We start from the raw sequence: 19489 nt of genomic DNA, 5'->3' as shown, positions 1-19489 counted from the left end.
ATTGTTTGGTTTGATCCTATCCTATTTATTGTGATCTAACCAATTTTTTTTTTTTATTTTATTGTCTTATAAATGCATTAGCACATTGAATTATATACTTTGGAGTAGAGTTTGTTGCTCATTAGGCAGGGACTATATGGGGCTGTTGAACAAACATCAGCTGCAGAGGGTAGGTAGCCGGGGAACAACCTTAGTAACAACAGGGGAAAACACTGTAAGACTTGAACTAACACACCCTATTTACATGGTATAAATATAGTAAGCAGAAAGTGAGTTAGACTGCAAAAGATATACAAATCACATGTCAGAATGAATGTCTCCCCAAAAAGGTAGAGTTCCAAAGGTAACTGGTTCCCCAACTGGAGCACATAAGCATAACAAAACGCATATTGGTGGAGGAGAACATATTCATGCACTCAACATAGAAGAGCAGCCTTTTTCAACCTTTTTAACATGAGGGTTCTCTTGAAATAATTTTTAGGTCTTCAGGGAACTCCTACTTTACTGCTCACAACACTTTAGCTTGAGGGTCAGTGAGAAGAATGCCACTAGACGATAGACAAAAAGATCATTGATGTCAGTTAAATGGGCCTGAGAGATACAAACTGTTCATGACTCAAGGAACCCCTAGCAACCTCTAGAGAAATCCTAGGGAACCTTGTTTGAGAAACACTTCTATTTTCAAGATCCATATAGAAATAAATCAGCAAACTTTAAGAACAGCAATCATTGGGGAAGTTGCTTTAAGAGGAATGAGGAGAAAACAAAGAAAAATATATGAAAAAAAACAAGAAACAGAAGGAAGTTTAGGCCAGGGGGGATAAAGCCTTGGGGTCTAGGCATAGGGGACTAAATGAGCCACCTCAGGCATAATCTACAATTCCATCAAAGGAGGCATATCTGGATGTGTATATCATACTCATAGATTCCCAATGGCCATTTTTAAAATACTGGTCAATTTCCTCAATCAAGAAAAAATAAAAATGAAAATCAGTTGCTTACAATATATATGCTGTTGAATTCACCTCAGATTCCAGGGCAAAAAGATAATTTTATCAGATCAGTGATTGTATTAGAAATAAAAAGATGTACTAAGCCTTAGACAGTGAATTTCTGTCCAAGTGTCCCATTCCCTTGCCAATAGTGTAAGACAAACTGAAAAGGTGGATCTTCTTGGCTGTGATACAGACAGTAGGATGCATCTGGTTTCAACCATTTCCTATTCTATATTTTTATTTTTATCTATATTTATTCTAAATGTTTTATGGTTTTAGATATACATTTTAATTAAAATGGGTGGTGCAGAAAAGGTGGGTTTGGTTTCTTGGAGATTTAGGCTAAATTCTCATTTGGCTACTACCCTGGGAATAGGCTGCATCTTCATGGGTAAGGTGCAGCTGACGAGTATTAATAAACTGTGTGAAAATTCTTTTTTACAGAATCATGTGTGGATGAAGTATTTAAGAATTTGCTTTTGACATGGTTGGATAAGCGAACTGAATATTTACAGAATGTTACATTGTTACATAGTTGGTTAGGTTGAAAAAAGACATAAGTCCATCAAGTTCAACAACTAGGGAAATAAACATATCCCAGCTATAAAACCTATAGGACATACTTGGTTCAGAGGAAGGCAAAAAAAACCCTGGTACAATTTGCTTCAACAGGGAATAAAATTCCTTCCTGATTCCAAGAGGCAATCCGATGTTCCCTGGATCAACAGTCTCTGTTATCTTTTCTTTAAATCCTTAACACCCAGCTATATTCTGTTCATTATACTACAATATACTGTATTCTGTACATTATAACGTGTAATTAATAAAAGAACCACAAGATGGCATACCTTGATAATGTATAGTAACGGTTAACAGTGGGTAACTGGTGAGAGCCTGAAAAAGCTGTGTTTGGAACCAGCATACAGGAGTAGTAAACAACAAAATATAGATAGGTAGGTCCCAATGTGTTGGGTTCTAATGCGACAAAACCTGTAATAAAATGACATAGAACCAAAGTCTGATGAGTATATATTTTTGACAATAGGTAAAAAGTGGGAAAAATGAATGTGTGATTGATTATTATAGAGGAAAAACGTTTCTTTCTGATGAACAAGGGACTAAAAAGAGAGAAAGTTACTGACCAAGCAATTTTTAGAGGTGGACACGCGGCAGCCGTCCAAATGAGGGACCGCCACCGCCGACAATTCAACCTTAAATAGATGGTTACCGATTGAGAGATTCAATTCCACTGGGCATGCGCGGTTATCCAGATACTATATATTATCAATATACTATATATTGTCAATGTACTGACAACTTTTGTGTGTATAAATGCAAGCATTTATCTCTAAAAAGTGATTTAATCTTCTATTACAGTGAAATTTCAATGTGAACAGAGAACCTTTACCCTATGGAAATTGGATTACTGTAGACTATATGTGTATTTTTTGCACATTATGATGCTAATGCTGTATTTTTTGTAAACTATGTAAATCTATCGCAACTTATGATGCTAATCAAATATTATTACAGTTCTAGGGTCTCTATATCCCCTCAGAAAGCCCATCTGGGTGAAACGCGTGAGACCCGTCCTTTGTCTCTCAATCTATATGAAAGTCTGTAAAACCTATTTTTTAACTATTATAGTGTGGATAGAGACCCTTGTCATGCCAATTTGTAACATACCTTTATCATTCTTTCAAAGTTTTTTGTATTCGAAGAATAATAAAATTATACTGTTTTTACATATAATTACTGAAACCCTACGGTACCTTTTTAGAAGCCTATCTCTTTTCCTTTTTCTTCTAATGTATTGTCTGAAGTCTCTCGTCTCATTTAGTGAATCAGTAAAAGCAAACCATGTAGCTCATGTTCAGGCTGGAGAATTCAGAAAGCTGAGCCTGCAGATAAAACCTTAAAAATGAAGCCCTTCGGAGTACGCATGCCACGAAGAATGGCTGATAGACACAGCCTAAACCCCGCTCCATGCCTCCTTTACTTTCCAGCAGTTTACAATTAGCTTTCACCGCAGCTCCTACACTCGGCACCCACGGGGAATGATTCCACAAAATACAGACCAGCGGGAATGACAGGCAAAACCCACAATCACTCCTTGGATCCCTACCTGAATCCACCTCGTTCATAGAGCCCTTTCATCTAATAAAGCAGATGCGCCCCCCCCATGAGATATTCTAGTCAAACTACACTACTTCTCCACTACAGGGGCAATGATAAAAGTCACCGCAGATTGCTCGACCCTGGAGATAGAAGGTTTTCCAATTCAAATTTTTGTAGATCTGATCACTGCTGACGATCTTTTAAACCTTTACTGCAACAGCTCATGTCCAGGAACATTAAATATTTTTGGGGCTTTCCATTTTGCCTAGTCTTTCATCTGAACAGGAAAATTTGGGCTTGGGGTTGATTTCCAGATCATCATCTCCTATACCACCATTAGGGGGCAGCAAAGACTTTATCCGTTATAGTAATAGATGTCCAAGCCGGTCAAACCCGCTTGCTCAACCTAATTGATGTAAGATTGATTCCTAGTTCCTGGGAATTTTTTTTTTTTTTGTACAATTTACTGTACGGATCTTTTATACATCTGTTTGTTATACTCCTGCAATGAATCTGCTAATTGTCTCTCACCGCTGACTTTGGGATGTAATTTACCTCACTTTTTGTTCCTGATTTATTGTGCCTGATCTGCTCAGTAACACAGGTGTTAATATCTTCATAGGCTGTTAGTTGCTAATGTCTTTTATTTTCTTGCAATGGTACTTTTCATATGATACTGTGGCAAACTTTCTATCTGTTTTATTTCACTTCAAAGTTAGGGAGGGCACCCATGCCCTCACCTGCTGGACTCCGTGTTTGGTGGGAGTTAGTTACCAACAAACAGAGTTTCCTCCCTTCATAAATGTTATTGTGTTTGATTGCTTGCTGTGGTCCAGGCCCCCAGGGTTCTTGCACTATGAAATTCTATCCTAAATTGTAAGCTCTTCGGGGCAGGGTCCTCTCCTCCTGTGTCACTGTCTGTATTCGTCTGTCATTTGCAACCCCTATTTAATGTACTAAATAAATACTGCCAACATATTATGCACTATATAAATACATGTGTAGGCTTTGTGGTCACAGATTAAGACTAGGTCCTGACTGGGACCATGCTTGTTGTGTTTTGTTGGTTAACTTGTCCCCCCCCCCCCCCCACACACACACACACACACACCCCCGCCAAACTCCCTTTCCCATAGAAATGTTCCTGGTACAAATTATTTAATCACCCCAGAATATCTGATTTATTTGTAGATTCAAGGGGTCTGTTTTATTAAAGCTCTCCGAAATTGGAGAGGATACACTTTTATCAGTGAAGCTGGATAATCCAAAAACTCTGGAATGGATCTGGTCAAGGATTGAAAACACTTCCTAACAAATCTACTCCAGGTTTGCTGGAGTTCACGAATGAAATGGTTTCCTCACCAGCTTTAGAAAGCTTTAAAAAATCAGGCCTAATGTCTCTGTCTACAACCAATGCTATGATGGTACCTTGCTCAACTTGTGTAACCCATAATGTTAAAGGTCTCCTTTTAAGGGAAGCAAGGCCCTCCAACTTTATCATGCCACTAAAGCGGATCTTGTGGCTATTCAGGAAACCCACTTCTCCACAACTTCGACACCTAAATTCTTACATAAGAATTAACCCTTATTTTACTTTTTCTCTAACCCATGTAGTTCTCTGCACACAATACTTTCAAAGATCCTAACTGGCACTGGCTCATGATTACTGGTTCTCTTGATGGGGTGTTTTCTGGTTTATTATGCACCAAACTGTGGTCAAATACATTTTTTTAAAACCTGCTTGTTTCCATGATCCAAAAAGCAGAAGGCTGCCTTTTAATAATGGGAGATACCCATCTGCCCCTAGATATCTTAGGCAAATCAGGGAAATCCTCTTAAAAACAGAAGACAGAAGTACATCCCTCTGCTGGAGATTTTATTTATTGCTCAGAGGCACAATAAATAAAAGCGATATTTTCAAACTGAATGCACGTTCCAACGTCCATGCGTTTTACCTACCCCATCATCTGATCATGATCCCCTGCTCCTTCAATTTAAAGACTAAGTCTACATCCCTACTAATGACCTGGAGACTAATTGACAGCTTATTAAGATATATTGAGATAGAATTGTTGATAGATTTATTTGATCAAAACTGCTCCACTGACACCATAAGGGTTAGCTTAACATCCTGTTCGCAAAATGTACTGTGATCTTCAGTCCCAGTACAAAAATAACCCCCATATAGATCTCAGCTAGATACTGCTAGAACAGAACTTGACCTGAGTATGACCACAAAAGCTGAAAAATCTCTTGGATGGTCATTCTTTATTTGTGGAGACAAACCTGGCCCTTAACTTGAACCCTACTACTAGGCTCTTGCCATCCCAAAAATAATACTACCAGACGGGAAACTTTCCCAAAATCCTATATCCATTTTGCAGGCCCTCCAAGAGCTTCATAGCAAACTCCATGTTGAACCTCCCCCCAGCACACTGGTAGAGCAAATTAAGATCTAGTCTTTCAGTCTCTATTTAACATCTTGCTTACAACCATCAAAAAAAAAAAAAAAAAAAAAACAAGCACTGCAACTTCTTCTGAAGGTCCCAAATAACAGCATGATTCCATGAGGAGATATATGCATATTATAGTGACCCACTACAGAAACCCTTCACTATTGAAGCTATCAGTAATCAAAAATCTAAAATTAGGGAAGTCCCTGGGGTTTGATGGGCTTTTCAATCTGTATTTTAGGAAGTTTGCTCAATTCTTGATCCCACACCTTGTTGATCTTTTTTACTACCTCAGGAAAGGGCACACTTTACTTTACCCCCAGACACCAACTCCGCTTTACTAGCCCTCACGCACACACTTGTTTTGCTGCATTTATGTGGATCTGGTGGTTAGCATTCCTTACTTCATGGTTTGGGAATATTGCAGCAATTAAGAGACATCCTACCCACGCTTCTATACTTACAACCTTCACATTCTGGAAATCTTCCATGATCTGAAAAAACTCCAGAATAAAATCATGGCTTACATTTGCTGGTCTAGGCTTTGGAGAAAATATTATAGTACCTTTTACCCTTAAAGTTAGAGGGCTAGGGGTTCCTAATCTCCAAATGTACAATAATTGCACAGATAGTTCAGTTGGCACAATGTTCCCTCTTCGATATTTGCCCCATTGGGTTGAATCACAGAGGCACAGACCGTCTAATGAACTAATCACCTCAATCACTAATTTCCAAATCCCCAAGACTCTTGAATGTGCATTATTCAGCAATCCCCTTATTTCTCTATCCAACAATAAGTTATGTTTATTGTATATATTCTTTTAGCAGCTCTGTAACCTCAATGTTTCTTTAGGATAACAGTTTACAGAAATATTATATACAGTATGTGTATTTTTCAATATATTCAAGCCTACATAGGTAAACTTCCAACACACTTTCCTAAAATAATGGGCCTTAAAAAAAAAAAAAAATCCTCAATAATATCATAAAAAAATCATAAAAAAAAAATATCATCCAAAACAGTAGGAGACTGATAGTCATACAGAAAATTTTACTTCAAGGTACTGCTGCTATTCTATACCATATTGAATCATGGGGTATATTTAATTTTCACACTTTTTTTTCCCCATTTTGGCTTTATTATTGGGTAAATATTAAACAGTGGAAACCTGTTTATGTGTTGTTTCAAATCCAAGATTATATTAAAAAATAGAACCTGCTAAGCATAAAAGAAGCAATTGAAAGGTGTGTGTGTATATATATATATACCGTATTTTTCGGACTATAGGACGCTCCGGCCTATAAGACGCACCCAATTTTGAAGGAGAAAAACCTAGAAAAAAAAGATTCTGAACAAAATACTAAAAAATCACTCTGTGTCAATGTATCCCCTTCTAATCACTCTGACACAGAGTGATCAGAAGGTCACGTCCTGCTTTTCAGCTTACACGAGTCCTGCTGTGAAGCAACGCGAGCCTGCCCAGGAGGACTCGTGTAAGCTGAAAAGCAGGAAGACAGGAGGCACAGGAGGACTCGCAGGGACGCCAGACCAGAGAGGGGACTCGCGGGGACACCGGACGCTGCAGGTAAGTACTGGTACCCGGCGTACAAGACGACCCCTGACTTTGTCATAGATTTTTCGGGGTTAAAAAGTCGTCTTGTACGCCAGAAAATACAAAATACGGTATATATATATATATATATATATATATATATATATATATATATATATATATATATATATATATATATATATACACACATTTGTACATGACTGTATATTTGATTTTTTACCAACTGTCCCATAAATCATATACAAAGCATTTTGTAGTCTAGATTTCACACTCAATACATACAGTTTTGTGAAGATTAAGACATATTTTCCCCTGACTAAGACAATGTAGTGGCCCAGAAAGAGCCCAATAGAAGACTATGAGGGTGCAATCAAAGCAATAAAGGTAATGACGAAGAAAGAATACAAATAGAAGAGCTGCAGCCATCATGAAAAACAGAGGTAGAGGACCAGATTCTCCGATAGTTTTTAGAAAAAGCCCCACAATTTTTAACAATTATAGAGAAATGGAATAAACAGTTAAAACTTTTAGAGCATGTGGTTGTGCAACTTTTACTCAGTTACAAAGATAGATACAAGACAGTACGTAATTACAATTTAATAGCCAACCGTAGTATTGGACAGAGTTGGACTCAACTAATATGCATATAGGCTAAGTTTAACAGAATAAGTGCAGTTGTCTGCGTTCCTGACATGTTTCGTCATATGGCTTCCTCAGGAGAGACTTTTACCAATTTTATTTACTTTATAGAAAGCTTCACTGTAAGGCCAGAGAAAAATGCCTTACAATTCAGTTTTTGAGATACTAGAAAGAACTTAATGTGTGGGCTAAAATTTCCCTTAACCTTAAAGCGTACCTAAACTCAGAAATTTCACTTTACATAAAAGGGTAGACAACCCAATTGTATTTTTTTTTTTGGTGCAACACCATTTTTGAAAAGGAGCCCCCTAATAAATGGGAGTGCAAAGCCTCCCGGGATACCTACGTCATGCATCCCTGGAGGGTCTAAGAAAAATTTTTTTCAATCTCACGTATGCACAGTGAGATCGGCAAGGTTTTTTCCCATCCTACGTCACCCGATCTCGCGCCTGGGTCGAGTGACATAGGATGAAGAACCCGGAAGAAGAGACGAAGATGGGGGCACCTGGAGCACCGGCTCTGGGACGACACAGGACCCGAAGCAGGAAACCCCTGGGATGGATTGGACTGTCCTGCGGCATTGAAGGTAAGTGTATTTTTTTTTTTTTTTTGAGTGGCCGTTTTCAGTTTAGTTCTTCTTTAAACACTAATTGCTAGAATGTCATGGGGCTTTAATGACTTCAAAGTAAGATGAATCTAAAAATTATATAACACAATGTTATGGACTTCAATATATACTGAACAATTTATTACTAACTTGGTAAAAGAAAAAACTATGACTTCCTATTGAAAACATTTTGGATCGGTTATGGAGCAATAAATACAGACACACAAACAAAGAATGAATAGGATGTTTTATTTCATACCTTTAAAGTTATGATATTGCAAATAATGTAATAATTGCACTTGTGCAATTGAGCTTCTCTCTATACAAACTCCAAAAAAGAAAAAAAAAGTCTTTATCTACTGTATTACTAGACACCTGTTAAATAAAAGTTTACAGGGCTATGAAATCAGAATTCCTGAAATTTAGAAACATTCCAAATGATTGCAACATTTATGCTAATGAATGAGATGAAGAAAAAACAAAAAACGGTTGATTCTAATGGCAAACATTTACCTTAGCATGCTAATCGGTGTGTCATCTTTACCTTTCTTATGCAATATATTGGAACCGTAGTTTTCCTTATGTACGTCTACAAAAGCATTCACCCTCAAGTGAAGGTATTAACAGTGTCTGCACTGTGTTTAAACAAAACACTTAGCTTTGGAGCTTATTTATGCATGATTCATGAGCTCTGGACATAGGATCATTTCTAAACAGTATTTCAACAACACATATTGATTATAGGATATTACTTCTATGGCTATTATTTACTGTGAACTCATGAGCTGTAACTTATTTTTTAATATTAGCCTAACAGAGTATTGTATTGATTTCCCAGTTTACAAGAGTGTACAAATTCAAAGGTTCCATATACTTGGTACATCTTAACAGTTTCACCTCATTTGCTACCACAGTGGTAGTCCTTATGTTGACCACTAAAGGTATCTGCTAAAGGAATTGGAGTGGTATAAAAAAAATATAAAATGTATTGGAGATTTTAGGTTTTTTAACAAATGCATGTATGAATATAATAAAACGTTACAAAATACTACAAAGAAACAAAACAAACATTTTACTGGTACTGTCAAACTTTCATTCTATAGTTTTATATACCTGATACGTTTATAATCACTTTACCATAGATGTGGTTTAGATATAAAATTATACTTGATGGATGTTTATAAAGAACATGCAAATTTATTTTTCTTCATTTTGGACAGAGTAGGGGAGGCTTAAAACCCGCCAGTTTATTTTTTCTTTATGGGTTTCATATTTAACAGATTTATCCTGCAGACAAAACAGGAAAAGAAAGTTTCTCCAAAGTGATGTAAATCCCTCCTAAAAAGTTGCTTTTTCACCTGACAGTGACAATATTCAGGACAAATGTGGGAACCAATACCATAATAAAGCAGGATTCCTAACCCATCATCACATTCAAAATTGAACGGAAAAAAAACACCTTAAGGATTTTTGTTCCACCATTAAATACATTTTAAAGATAAAACACAGAAATCAAGTACCAATACTAATAGGCTATGCTAAAATTAAAGGCAGGCTGGTAATTCACATTTCCAAGCTCTCTGTGCAAGCATTTTTTCTATTTTTTTTCATTTCCTAGAGTTCGGTAAGATTTTATGAAGTTTAATATGAAAAGTAAAGCAGAGTTCTCTGTAGAGCAGAAAAGAAAAAAGTTAAAACTGCTTATGTCATCTCCTGGATTTGGTTAACACTGTATGCGTATTGGAAGTCTCCACTGTTCTCATAGTTGTACATATCTAAAGCCACCTCACAACTCTCTCGCACGACTTGTTCAGCATCATTTCTATGCTCCCGAAGTGCTTTTAAACAGTCTTCTCGTGCAATAGAGCCCAAAGCTTCAGCACACTCATGGCGCACCATAGGATTTTCATCCATTAGCTCCAATGCTGCTGCAAGCCCTGGGACTGCTGCTTCATGCTGCATTTGACCCAACACATATCCAATTTCATGGCGGAACAAAGAGCTTCCACATTTTAGGCCTAAAAGGAAAAAAATTAGTCAATTAGGAATTAAATTACACTAAGACATAAAATTTATTTCATGGGAGTTACATTGAATTAAAAAAAAAATAAAAATAAAAACTGCTTTTGGTCTGCATCTGGTTTTAGTTTTTTAGTTTAAAGTGTGGGTACATCAATTTAGAATGAGATAAAACAGAATGTAAATCAACTGAATTAACAAGATGCAATTAAAAGACTATTCTTTGTTATCATACTTTACAGGAAAAAAAAAAAGGAAAAGTGGGAGGACGGCATAATAAAGCTGATAGAACTTAAGTTGCAACTCCACATTGTTTAAAATACCCACACACTTTAATCAAATCTACTATCAAGTTATTTTTCTGATAAAAGATTATTGTCAAAATGGTATGATGGATATTTCCTCAGTAGAGAAAAGCTAAATAGAAAACATGGCTTGGTGCATTTGTGCAAGTGAAAAATGGCTGGCTTCACACCACTGCTACTTGCTTTCTATCAGTGGAAGAAAAAACATATGAAAGTACCTAGATCTTTGCAGAGCCTAGATTCAAAACCTGGGGAGGATGCCATCTACAAAGAGTTTGCATGTTCTCCCTCTGTTCGTTTGGCCTCCCTCCTAATCCCCCAAAAAATGCACTTCAGGTAACTGGAAAACTGACAGAGTGTATGTAGAACCAGAAAGGGCAGCATGATTTGCCAGGTGCAGCATGGATATAAGACACCAATCTAAGTAATCAAGCAATCTCATAACTCTAATATCTCATGGAGGACTTGTGCACTTAACCCTGTCCCTGCGACAGAAGTCCCTTTAAGATGAAATTTATTACACATTTCAATTTGTATGACTTACCATCAGTCAAGGCGAGGACAGCCTCCTGTCCCCCAATATTGCGAAGCGCAAACATTGCACGATATCGTTCAAATAGAGGCAACTTCTCATTCAAAAGAGCATCACGAAGAGAAGGAATGTCTATTTCTGTAGAGGGTGGTGCAGGGTCTACGGACAAGTAAGGATTATTGTTAGGGGCATCAGGATTGTTTTGAAGCCACTCTATCCTCTGTATAGCCAGTTGACACGTTTCTGCTACCTAAAGAAAAAAAAAAAGAAACGATATATATATACATATCTTTTTAAACCGTGCATCATAATGACTTGAAAATTTCAGGGTGCACAGAGAACAATCATAGTAAGCAGTAGGCACAAACTCACCCCAACTTTTAAAAATGTCAAGATATGGGGATCAGAATGGTAAAAACTTGTAAGAATACAACATTAGGGCTGCTGTTTCAAAAGAAAGTGTGCCTAAGAGTCCTTAATTGAATATGCAAATTGGGGACACCTACACAGCAAGGAGATTTGATACCTACCTGTCAAAAATCTATAACTATCATATTATGTTACCCTGCCTGCTTTTCTTTGAGTCCTAATTTCCCTAGAATGGTGTGGTGTACAAAGCTGAAAATGTAGGTGCAGTGGGGGTACACCTTTGGCTAACCCCCCCCCTTAAAGTGTAATTACTATGGTATCATCAGAACATGAAAAACCCCACTAATAAATCTCACTGCACTATCACACATTACTGCCCACTTCTAACACTTGAACTCCAATTTCTCTGGAATAGGGAGACGTAGGAAACTGAAAATGTGTGGGGAATGTCTGTGGCCAACACTCCCTAAATTTCATCATTATGGTATCATTGGACCATAAAAAACTCTGCCCATTAAAACGAAATTGGGGTTCAGGTACTGGAAGGGTACAGACACGTGTTACAGGGAGGTGTGTTTTGATGGGCAGAGTTTGTGCTGTAATGATACCATGGTGATGAAAGTTTGGGGGGTGTTAGCCACAAGCACCTATAATTTTGTTTACCTGTACCTCCCTGTACTAGAGAAATTAGAGTTCAAGTTAAGGTAGCAGACAATTTGAAGGGCAGAGGTATTTTATGTTCTAATGATGCCATGCTATCAATTTAAATTATTTAAAAAAAAATTCAAAGTTCAAATGTCCTATTTCACAAACAATAGTCATAAATTAAGTACTTCTCTGATGTAAGAATAAAGCCCAGTGAATAGTTGTATTTCTACTAGTGTGAAGTTCAGCTGAGCTAATATACAACCTGACATTCACATTATTGTAATCTGAATTATGTACATTACAAAAAGTTTTTAAATTTTATTTCAGAAATAATGTGTTTAACAAGTTAATTTGAGTGTAAACAAGTGTAATGATATAGGTGTAGGCGAGTGCTATGGTCTGATGTGTGTGTTCAGGTGACCTGTCTGCACTCTCCATATATGTAGACTGAACTATCCATCGCTGAACTTTATCATTTTGTTCACCACCTAACACTAGGAAGTTAGTTAAGTGTCCCCCCTTGACCCTGGAGCCTCCCACTGCCCTGTCTTCAGCAGAAGATCAGAACATTATGGAGTCACACATAGGACCCACGCTTATCTTACCTGTAGTGTCTTTTCAGACTTTTTTCCTTGCCCATTGGTTTGGCCACAGTTATTTTACTTTTCAAATGTTCCCCTTACCTGCCTAGTGGTCACTCGTGGGCTGAAGTCTCATGGAGGTTTTCTTTAGGTGAACCCCCCATGGGTATTGTAAAGTGTGCAGGATAGGGATTTGATACTGCCAGCATTCCTTCAGACGGAAGTAACTCAAAAAAAAAAAAAAAAAAACACACAACACTTTACCTTCAATCCTCCAGAGCAGTCTGTCTGGAGGTTTCTTCCATCAGGGGCCACATTGTCGTATTATCTGCCTTTGGCTCAGCACAAGGGCGTGCTGGGCGCTGACATCTTCTCCTCTCTTCTTCCTACATCACCTGATCTCGCACTGTGCAGTCGCGAAATCAGGTGACAAAGATTGGGAAAAAACTTCCAGAACTCACTGCTTGTGTGAAATCGGCAATGTTTTCCCTATTGATGAAAGAGTTCCTTCTTGGGCATGCGCATAAGGAGCACCCAAGAGACTCCCAGGATGCGTGATGTGGGTATCCCGGGAGGCTTTGTGTTCCCATTCCCATTCTCTATTGCCTAGACGATTGAAAAATAAGTGGGCTGTGTTAAAAAAAAAAAAAAAAAAAAAAGAGAATAAAAAACACTAACAAACAAAATTTTTACTTTAAATAAAGGGGTTGTCTACCCTTTTATGTAAAGTAAAAGTTCTGAGTTTAGGTCCGCTTTAAATAACAAATACTGTGACCCTACCAGTAACATGTCAAATAACAGCAAAATGGATCTCCCATTGCAGTTACCCAAGGAACATGACTGGGATGCCATATTTTATTTAGGATTCTGTCTCATATTGGTCTATGATAAATACATGAAAGGTAATCTCCTTAAGGCCGTGTCACACAGGCAGTCTTACTGCTGGTGCTTTGTCAGTGTCAGGATTGCTAGGAGACCTCTCTCTACTCTACCTCTCTATAGAATAGCTTCCTCTATTGCCAAGTCAGAAACCTCACTGCCAGATTGCCAATAATTGAGATGCTGCAGGGTTTAGGGCCCACAGGAGACCATTTCCAAAAAGGGTAGTAGAGGCCTCCCCCCCATGATATGAAGATGTATTGCAAGTGACAAAGTCATCCACGTGGCATATAAATAGAAAAAAAAAGGATGCTGCAACTCTTCTCCATTTGTTACTATAGACATAAACCTTGACTAATCATGGCAGCATTATGTAGATTATAAACATGTTATTAAATGGTGGGTGAACTTGTATGATTGAGTACTTAGATCTAAGCAAACTCAAGCAATTATTGCAATATAATTATACATTGTTAGGTATGAATGTTAGAAAGTTAAATAAAATAATGTTAAAAAAAAATAATGTTAAATAAAAGAATGTAAATAAAAAAAGGCAGTAAAAAAAAATAAAAATAAAGGAGCTGGTGGAGAATAATAAAAAGAATGAAAGGGTATACAATCGCCAAGGTTGCAAAGAACCAGAATACCGTGAGTATCTTTTGCATTTTCTAGAAATTACGGTTTCCAGACTGAATAGGAAAGGATATTTTTTTTGTTAGAGATGTATTAGGTATACCTTCACTCATATGTATCAGGAAAGGATATTTGTTGGGGACAGTATGTACTTTATTATATTATTTTATCCTTGGCAACTGATCTGCAGCCACGTGTCCACAGAGTGACAGTTTTAAACCCATTAAACATGAAATCTGATTTCTTAGGTTATTGGACACAGCCCATCAGCTCCTATATATGTTAAAATAAAATATTTACTTGTTGCTAAAGGTAAATGAAGAGGATTCAAACTGCTTCAAGATTATTGTGTCTACAAGATATTCATACATGGTGATCATTATTATCAGTTTACATTAGCTTAGTAAATAAAGGTTCTTGTGCCTTCCTTTCCTGTAATAAAGTGGACCTGTCACTAGGAGATGATGTAAGCTGCCATTTCTGACCTGGCTGCTTGCCTTGTTGGTGCTCTGATCCTCTCTCTGACTTTACAGGCAATTAGAATTCTTTACAATGAGCTCAGCTATGGCAGTTTACCTCAGTGGTAAGTCAACTTAAATGATTAGATAAAATGAACACACGCTTAAAGCACTCTTTTGTATGTCATATGCACCAGATTGTGATGACTTTTTGCATTACTTGGGGGGGGGGGGGGGGGGGGGGGGGGATTCTACAACTACTACAAGTACAAACTTGCCATAGAGGAACAACAATGTATGTGAAACTTCAGAACCCTAACACTTTATTTTAATCATCTACCTGAGAGCAGTTTTTTTAGACAGATATAAAACATGGTACTATACTAAACATAATGGTACACTTAAACATAAAGTGTTTTAGGAGGATATTATTGGGGAGCTGTCCCTTAGAAACCTGAAAAGGTGGGCAGTCTGCTGAATCAACAATATGCTAATTCTTCAGTGTGCCTTCTTTTGAATAACAATAATAAAAAAATTGTTTAAAAAAAAGTATTTTACTTCCCTGCAGCCACTGGATGCTACAGGGAGACCTTCAAGTAATTTTATGGGCCAGTCACCCCATTTGTAAGACCTTGGGGGTGCCACATTTAGTTTCTAATCGGAACACAAACTGGCACTGTGCAATCTGCAGTAAAAGAATAAATGTAAGGGCAATTTTTTAAATTTTGAGTATAGTTACCTATGTGCCTTGTGAGAGAAATACATGTGCAGCCAAAGATATTGGCTTACCCTGTTGTAGTGATTTACTTGAAATAAACATACAGACTGTAGGGGCATATGTCCCAATCTGGATACTGGTAATGAGTTATTGACTTAGCATTTAGAATTTAGCATAGAGGCCAGATAACTAGCATTTGGTTGGATGGCAGCAGTGACAACACTTGTATGACGGATTTATTTTTTATAACTAGATATATCTGGTTGTGTTATTGGATAACTACAGTATATCTCAGATGTCCAAAGAAATGTCATGTGAGAATATTTAGATTGTGAGATTAATTAGATTGTGTTACAAATGGTTTAATTGAGGTTTTCTTGTATAAATAGAAAGCAGTTCCAAAATACAACTGTATTGTTATGTAATATTTATATTTACATGTTTATACTTAAGGACTACATGATGTACATGGTTACTTGATTTCAATGTAGACTTGTGTCTTAACCTTGTAGAGTTACTTTAACCCCCTAGTGTTCTAATTCTGTCAGTACTTTCAAGCAAAAGGCTTTACAATATTTTGCATGGAAATCTATTTTACATTGTGGGCCTATAATTCTTAGGCTTAACTCACCAAAATATGTCAAATATTTAAAAAATTTAATATTAAACTTTAAATAAAAATCAACTTCTATCTTCCACCTTTGGACTGATTTATCCACCTGGACTCCAACACATTCTCTGCTGCTGCTACCATTCTAAACTGGTATTTCATCAAACCATCCCTTTGACTGAATCATCATCCTACACTCCTGGAACAAGTTTACAAGCCTCACTTGAACCCATATTATTGGACTGATTCTCTTGGACTTCAGTTTGCCACATTGTTTATTGTATGCATATGGTTCCCAATTATCTGTAAAAATGTATTATTCATCCTGCTCTCTCTATGTTGGCACTACTCCCTGCACTCCCCAGTCTGATAACTCATTGTCTTTCTGCTTTTTCACTCCTTATTTCTCTGTCTGTGCTCCTGCACCTTTTTACTTTACCGATACTCTCTGGTGACATATCACCCAACCCTGGTCCCCCCCACAGTCTCCCTCTTCCATATACTCTCAGCAAGACACTCCCTTCTCCTAACCTCATCCCCATTCACCCTACCCATAAGTCCTTACCCCCTCTCTCTGGCAGTCTATGGAATGCTAGATCTGTTGGCAACAAAAATAACCTCCATACACAACCTCCTTCTTTCTAAATCTCTGAACTTTCTGGCTCTCACTGAAACTTGGCTTTCCTCCTCTGACTGCCTCTGCTGCTGCTCTCTCCTATGGAGGCCTGCACTTTACACATACCCCCAGGCCTGGCAACAAGTAGGGGGTGGTGTGGGTCTCCTTCTCTCATCTAACTGTACATACAGAGTCTATTCTACCCCTCCCTCTCTCATTTTCCTCATATGCTCTTTTAGCTTACAGTACCATCTGTATGCTGATGACACTCAAATTTATCTGTCCACCCCTGACCTGTCTCCCTCAGTCTTGGATAAGGTCTCATGCTGCCTGTCAGCCATCTCATCATAGATGTCTGACCGATTCCTGAAACTCAACCTGGATAAAACAGAACTCATCATCATCTCCCCCTCAAATTCCAAATCTCCCCGTCATATATCTAGGTGTTAACAACACTGTTATTCGGCCCTCCCCTCAGGCACGTTGTCTTGGTGTCACCTTTGACTCGGCCCTCTCATTTACCCCCCATATTCAGAACATTTCCAGGTCCTGTCACTTTCACCTACGCAACATCTCCAAAATCCACCCCTACCTGTCCGTATTAGTCTGTCATTTGCAATTCCTATTTAATGTACAGCGCTGCGTAATATGTTGGCGCTATATAAATCCTGTTTAATAATAATAATAATGATAATAATAATAATAATATAAAGATTTCTTTGTATTGGATCCAATACAAAATTATTTGAATTTTCGCCGCTCCTTCCGCCCGCACCAAAGTCATCGTTAAACGTCTCTGCAGTGGCCGGCTGAAGATCGAAGAAAGAAGATGTGTCTCGAGGACCTGCAGGGACCATCGGGACCCCAGGGGGCGCCAACAGAATAAGGTAGGTGGATTGTTTTATGTTTTTAGTGACTCGGGACTACCACTAGGGGGGTTAATGCTCCAGAAGTGCATGCGCCTTTTTACTCTCCCTGCATCCATATACCCTATGTTTATGAAATAGTATTGTTATTTTTATATATTTGAAGGTATAGTTTAAGAATGATTGGACTTATGTAGACATACGTAGAGATTAAAAAAAATTTGAAAAGACACTTGCAGCGGTTTCATCTTAAAGTGTTAGAAGTTGTGAATGAGAAAGAAATCAATGAAAATATTCCATTTATCTCTGGGATAAAAAATGTTCAGAAATCTACTGGAGACCAAACACAACTAAAAAGATTCTTTATATCTGACAAAGTTACTATACCAATGACACCAGAAAAAGTGAAAAACTACATTATTGAAATGGTAGTAAAGAATAGTGTACCACTATCCTTTTCACAGCCAGCCTTTTTAGGCCTAAACGGCTAAAAAACTTGTGTTTCTCTGGAAAAAGAAAGTATAAGGAAACTTATATTTAAAAGGCCAAATGTAAAAAGAAAGAACTATGAAAAGGTCTGAAGGGTCATTTTGTCTTCAGAAAAATGGATGCATGCACACGTCACAGAGTCAAATATTTTGCTATTAATGTTAGATTTCTTAATATAAAAAATAATAAAACAATAACGCAAACCTTGGGAGTAAAGACACCCACATCACACCAGTGACTATCTTCAGTGGAGGATGTTCTAGAAGATTTTGAAATTAAAAAGGAACATTTTCTATGTATTGTGACAGATAATGCTTCTAATATGTTAAGCACAATTGAGAAAATGAATAAAGTAGATGAAGAAAGTGACAGACAGTTATTAAAGGAAGACAGTTCTGCAAGTATTGGAGAAAGTGAAAGCGAAGAGAATAGTGACATTTTGGATAACATTGTTGAGGAAGCATCTAAGCGTACTACTATTCAACATATGTGTTGTGCTGTTCATACTTTGCAACTTGCAATAAGAAATGGATTAAAAGATCGTCATGCAGCTATTTGCAAATTAAGGCAAGTAATTGTTGCAGCCAGGGCCCCTAAAACTGATGCCCTTTTGAAAAGATATGCAGGAAAAGGAGCCATTTTGGACATTTCAAACAACATGCTGGGGAAGCACTTATTTTATGGTAAAGAGTTTGCTTGAATTAAAAGACTTTCTTGAAGAACTGGACAATGAAAATGTTTTATTAACTGAAAGCCAGTGGACACAAGTAAAAGCACTGGAAAATCTACTTTCCAACCCCTTTACTGTCACCAAGAGTTTGCAATCTGAAGATTTAACACCTAATAAATTCCTCTTGAAATGGAAGAGCTTGATATATTGCCTGAACAAAAGTGGAAGGGTAATAGCTGATGGCATTCTATCTTCAATGAAGAAAAGAGAGAATCTCTTACTGGATAATCAAATCTTGTTAGCTGCTATTTATGTTGATCCAATGAGCCGAATTTTGCTGAGCAATGACCAGACTGATACTGCAAAAAAGGCCCTCTAATGATGTAGCAGTCGCATGAAGGTATTACTACCTGAAACACCACCACTGGATAAAGCTATAAGCACTGGTAACTCAGGATCATCCTCTTCAAATGAAGAATTAGACTTTGATTTCTACTTGGACAAAATGGAACTTTCAACACTAAAGCGACGTTGCATATGCGGGAAAGATAAACAACCAGAAAATGTCAAAATAAAGAGATTCCAGCAAAAGTTTTTTAAAGAATAAAAAGAAGTAAAAAAGTATGACCGCTCATCAAAACTGACTGTAGAAGAAGCCATCCTTGTTTATCCCGAGATTATTAGTGATGTGGCTAGAACCGTAACAGCAA

General features: G+C 37.4%; 1 protein-coding gene across 1 annotated transcript in view; it reads right to left on the bottom strand.

The window, feature by feature from the left end:
• Window positions 1–8616: 8616 nt before the first annotated feature.
• Window positions 8617–19489, bottom strand: part of DOHH (deoxyhypusine hydroxylase) — a 30018-nt gene continuing 19145 nt past the window's right edge. Inside the window, exons 3-4 of the mRNA XM_072404966.1 lie at window positions 11255–11492; window positions 8617–10404 (exon numbers count right to left, since the gene is read on the bottom strand). Of these exons, the coding sequence (XP_072261067.1) occupies window positions 10088–10404; window positions 11255–11492 (555 nt within the window). The 3' untranslated portion in view covers window positions 8617–10087. The remainder of the gene's footprint in view (window positions 10405–11254; window positions 11493–19489) is intronic.

Source organism: Pyxicephalus adspersus, chromosome 3 (assembly GCF_032062135.1).
Source record: "Pyxicephalus adspersus chromosome 3, UCB_Pads_2.0, whole genome shotgun sequence".
NCBI lineage: Eukaryota > Metazoa > Chordata > Amphibia > Anura > Pyxicephalidae > Pyxicephalus > Pyxicephalus adspersus.
The sequence above is the reverse complement of the archived record's forward strand: the minus strand, read 5'-3'. Positions and strand labels throughout refer to the sequence as shown.